Below are 4,220 nucleotides of genomic sequence, written 5' to 3' on the forward strand. Positions count from 1 at the left end.
GGGCAGCGATACTGACCATTTTTGTAATATACTTAAATCACTGAAATTGTACATTTCTATTAGGAGCTGTAAAAGCTGTTCTACACTATATAGGGACAGCTATATATTATAACTGTCCCTATATAGTCCAGAAAATAAGGCCTCACACAGCTATGTTGATGTAAATATAAAAAAAGTTATGGGGGCATTTTTAAGTATTAAAACATAAGAAAAACTATATAAATGTGGTATCGTTGTAATAAAAAAAAAAAAAAGAGGATGAATGTAACAGGTCAGCTTTAATGCATAGGGAAAGCTGTAAAAACCAAAATCCATAAAACTATGGAGGAATTGTGTTTTTTGCAATTCCAAACCATTTGGAAATTTTTTTAGACCTTACAGGGAATTTTCTCGGTGGGCCGATGCCCAGGGGGGGTCACCTGGGCCCTCCTCACGGCCGACTAGTGGAAGTTTTTGGAGATGTATTTTATGCTGCTAGCAGTATTTTTTGATGGACTGTGGTATTTGGCTCTGTTGGGGTGGTATAATGTGCCGAAATATGGTATTGCTGGCCTTGCCTTCCAACAATTTGGATCTGACTACAAAACGGGGCCACTTTTAGTATTTTTTCCAGGGCTACTTTAAGTTTCCAGAGTGCCCCTGACTACCAACGTCCCTACATTGCACAGACGGTAGCCCCCAACCTTCACATTACTTCTTAATATGATACTTCAGCTGAGTCTTGTACAGAAAAGTGACTTGCACTAGTCTGCATGCCCCTGCCCTCTGTGAATGGGCCCCTGTATCAGGATCTACAACCCGTTTAAGAGTGGTATCAAACATAGCTTTTTGTGGCAGTTTTTGATGCAGTAATTTGAGCCAAAAGTGGTCTGGAAGGGAATGAGAAATACAACGGAATGACTTCTAAGGCTAGTTTCACACCTGCAGTGTGAATTCTGGCAGACAATGCCGGGAAACGGCTAGACACAAACCGCAGCGTGCAGTGGCGAGCGTACAAATTTATGTAGATTACGGGCTCGCGGCGTTCTGCCAGATTACTATACTTCAGCGGAATGTGCTTGCGCAGCGCGCACACGCCCTCCTCCAGCTGATTCCAACGCGTCCACGTGACTTCCGGTGCAGCTACATCACTTCCGGGTATAGACTTTTGTCCGGGTATAGAAAAGTGGCAGAACACAGGATCAGGAGAATTCTCTGCCAGAACAGCCTGCTGGAATACACACCGCAGGCATGAAACTAGCCTAATTCTCCTTCATATTGGATCCACTTCTAGCTTCTTGGCTCAAAAACTGCATCAATAACTGACACAAAAAACTGTGTGTGACACCACCCTGATTCTGCTACCACACTCAAAAGGGTGTACATCATTCAGGTCCTCAAGACTTCACATCCAACCGCCTACCCCACTCTGAAGACATCAGCCAGCTTGAGGAATGCAGAATTAATCAGGATTGGGAACGGATATTTTTGAAACAGTCTTGGAAAACGGACAACGGCTTCACACTGCTCCCCGAGCTTGCCAGACCTTAATCCTGGGGAGAAAAAAAAAGAATTTGTATGACCCACTGAATACACTGACAGCAAAGTAATGATATCTAGGGGAAGTTACACTGTTCTGTATATAGTGCATCAAAAAACGTAGCAAACCCACAAATGGTTTTACCATTAATTTTTTTTTTGTATGTGCTATTTACCGCGTGGTCAAAAAAGTCCTGTGTAAATGCAACCTTAAAGGGAACCTGTCACCGGGATTTAGTGTATAGAGCTGAGGATGGGTTGCTAGATGGCCGCTAGCACATCCGCAATACCCAATCCCCATAGCTCTGTGTGCTTTTACTGTGTAAAAAAAAACGATTTGATAGATATGCAAATTAACCTGAGATGAGTCCAGCGTGAAGGAGCCCAGCACCGCCCCCGCATCCTCAGAATCTCCTCCTTGCTCCCCGACGTAAGAAAGCTAGAGCGCTGTAATCTTGCGATGCGCGAGCTAGAGCAGTTCGTTCCCCGAGGCTGATGCCAGCACAGGGAAGGAACACGGACGACTCTGCGCATGCGCTATCTCACGCATGGCTAGATTACGGCGCTCTAGCTTTCTTACGTCGGGGAGCAAGGAGGAGATTCAGAGGACGCGGGGCGGTGCAGGGCTCCTTCACGCTGGACTCATCTCAGGGACAGGACACATCTCAGATTAATTTGCATATGTATCAAATAGTTTTTTTTACACAATAAAAGCACACAGAGCTATGGGGACTGGCTATTGCGGATGTGCTAGCGGACATCTAGAAACCCATGTCCTCAGCTCTATACACAAAATCCCGGTGACAGGTTCCCTTTAAAGGGGTTGCCTCATTTCAGCAAACTGCATTTATCATGTAGAGAAAGTTAATACTTACTGATGTATTATGATTTAAAGGGGTTGTCTTTTTTAAGTGATGGTCTATCCCACCCCTGACATTCAGCTGCTCTGTGTAGCTCCGTCGCTGCAAGTCAGTGGCGCAACCGTCAACATTGTAGTGGACAGCGCTCATCACTGCGGAATAGGCCAACACTTAAAAATGTCTGGACAACCCCTTTAAATGCGTATTCCCATCTGGGATATTTATGGAATATTGATAGGATAGGCCATAAATGTCCCATAAAATGCGGGTCACAGCTCTTGGTACCCCCTCCTCTCCTGAAGTAAATGGAGAGAGGCAAGCTGCGCATGTGCGTCCGCCCTCTTTTCACTGCTGTGGGACTTCTGAAAATCAGCTTAGCACTGGCTTGGCTATTTTCGGAGTTTCCACAGCAGTGAATGAAGGGGCGGAGGCTTGCTCTCCATTCAATGCTATGGACCTTCTGAAAAAGCCGAGCATGCTCACTCAGCTAGTTACAGAAGCTCCATAGTAGTGAATGGAGAGGACGTTGCACACGCGCAGCTTGCTTTTCATTTATGGAGGGGGCCCCGTTCTTGAGATAGGAACAGGTCCCATTTATCGGATATTTATGGCATACCGTATCAATAAGCTATAAATGTCCCAGATGGGAATACCCTTTTAAGCAACTGACCGCAAATTCAAGAGTAACTGCATGAACCTGGGCCACTAAGGGTATTGCCACAACACAAATTGGTGAGATCTTCAATCTGATTTTTTAATGGCCATGGGGGGGGAGACAACTGCTGTTTACTTGCAAAATTGTGCGGCCATCAAAATGGTTTCCCGGGAGAACAATATTGATGACGTTTCCTTAGCACATCTGATCAGTGGGGATCCGACTCCTGTCTAAAGAGGTCCCAACGCTCCCATTTGATTGAATGGGACTGAGCTGCGCCTAGGCCATGTGACCAATAACCGCAACATCACTGGCCTAGGAAGAGGCTGTGGCAGTCACTAGGGCATCCCGGCCTTTTCAAACAGCTGATTGGCAGGGGTGCTAGGGGTCGGACCCCCATCCATAAGATATTGATTGATGACCCATCCTGAGGATAGGCCATCAATACTGAACTCCTGGAAACCCCCCTTTAAAGGGGTAATCCGGTTGCAACATGTTATCTAAAAATTGTGCTGCTGTCCAGTCTAACCAATCAGAATACAGCTTCATTCCCTCCTTGGAAAAAACCTACAACCTGATTGGTAGCTGGGACGGGTATATAGTGTGGGCTTCACGTGTGGAAACAAGGCAGCAACCAATCAGACTGTAGCTTTCATTTCCTGGCTTTCCATACCAGCCAATCAGGAGACAGCTTTCATTTGCCTACACGTCAGAAAATGAAAGCCCTAATCTGACTGGTTGGCATATGTCACTTGTTGTTTATTTTTTTCTAATGCGCTTTCCACATAAGGTCCTAAATGACTGACCCTCCACCCTCTTCTCTACCTTTATCTAACTCCATGAGCGCCGAGTTGGCATCCAGCTCCTGCTCTCCATAACCGGCATCGGCTAGAAACGACTTAGCACCGCTCCCTCCAGCCGCCATATCGATCTAGTTCTCCCTGGAGCCCATTCACACAAAAAAAAAAAAAAAAAAAAAAAAAAGACTAGCAGGGCGCCATGACACCTTCTCTCGCGCATGCGCGAAACGTAACATTACGTTGGAACGTACATTCTAATTGGTCGAACTTTTCTGTAGGCGTGCCTTCACCCTTGCTGCTCAGGGATTGGATGCTGAGGGAACCAATTAGGAGTTGAGCTTGGTTTTCGCGGGAGATTGCATTTCGGAATTCGCGGGAATTTTGCAC

At 45.9% G+C, this 4,220-nt stretch overlaps 1 protein-coding gene across 1 annotated transcript in view; it reads right to left on the reverse strand.

The window, feature by feature from the left end:
- The window catches only part of INTS7 (integrator complex subunit 7), a 75,600-nt gene extending 71,608 nt beyond the window's left edge, over positions 1-3,992 (reverse strand). The window contains exons 1-2 of the mRNA XM_044288809.1: positions 3,859-3,992; positions 1,403-1,532 (exon numbers count right to left, since the gene is read on the reverse strand). Coding sequence (XP_044144744.1) covers positions 1,403-1,532; positions 3,859-3,958 — 230 coding nt within the window. The 5' untranslated portion in view covers positions 3,959-3,992. The remainder of the gene's footprint in view (positions 1-1,402; positions 1,533-3,858) is intronic.
- Between the last annotated feature and the right edge of the window lie 228 nt (positions 3,993-4,220).

The sequence above is a fragment of the Bufo gargarizans genome, chromosome 4, assembly GCF_014858855.1.
Source record: "Bufo gargarizans isolate SCDJY-AF-19 chromosome 4, ASM1485885v1, whole genome shotgun sequence".
NCBI classification, from domain to species: Eukaryota; Metazoa; Chordata; class Amphibia; order Anura; family Bufonidae; genus Bufo; species Bufo gargarizans.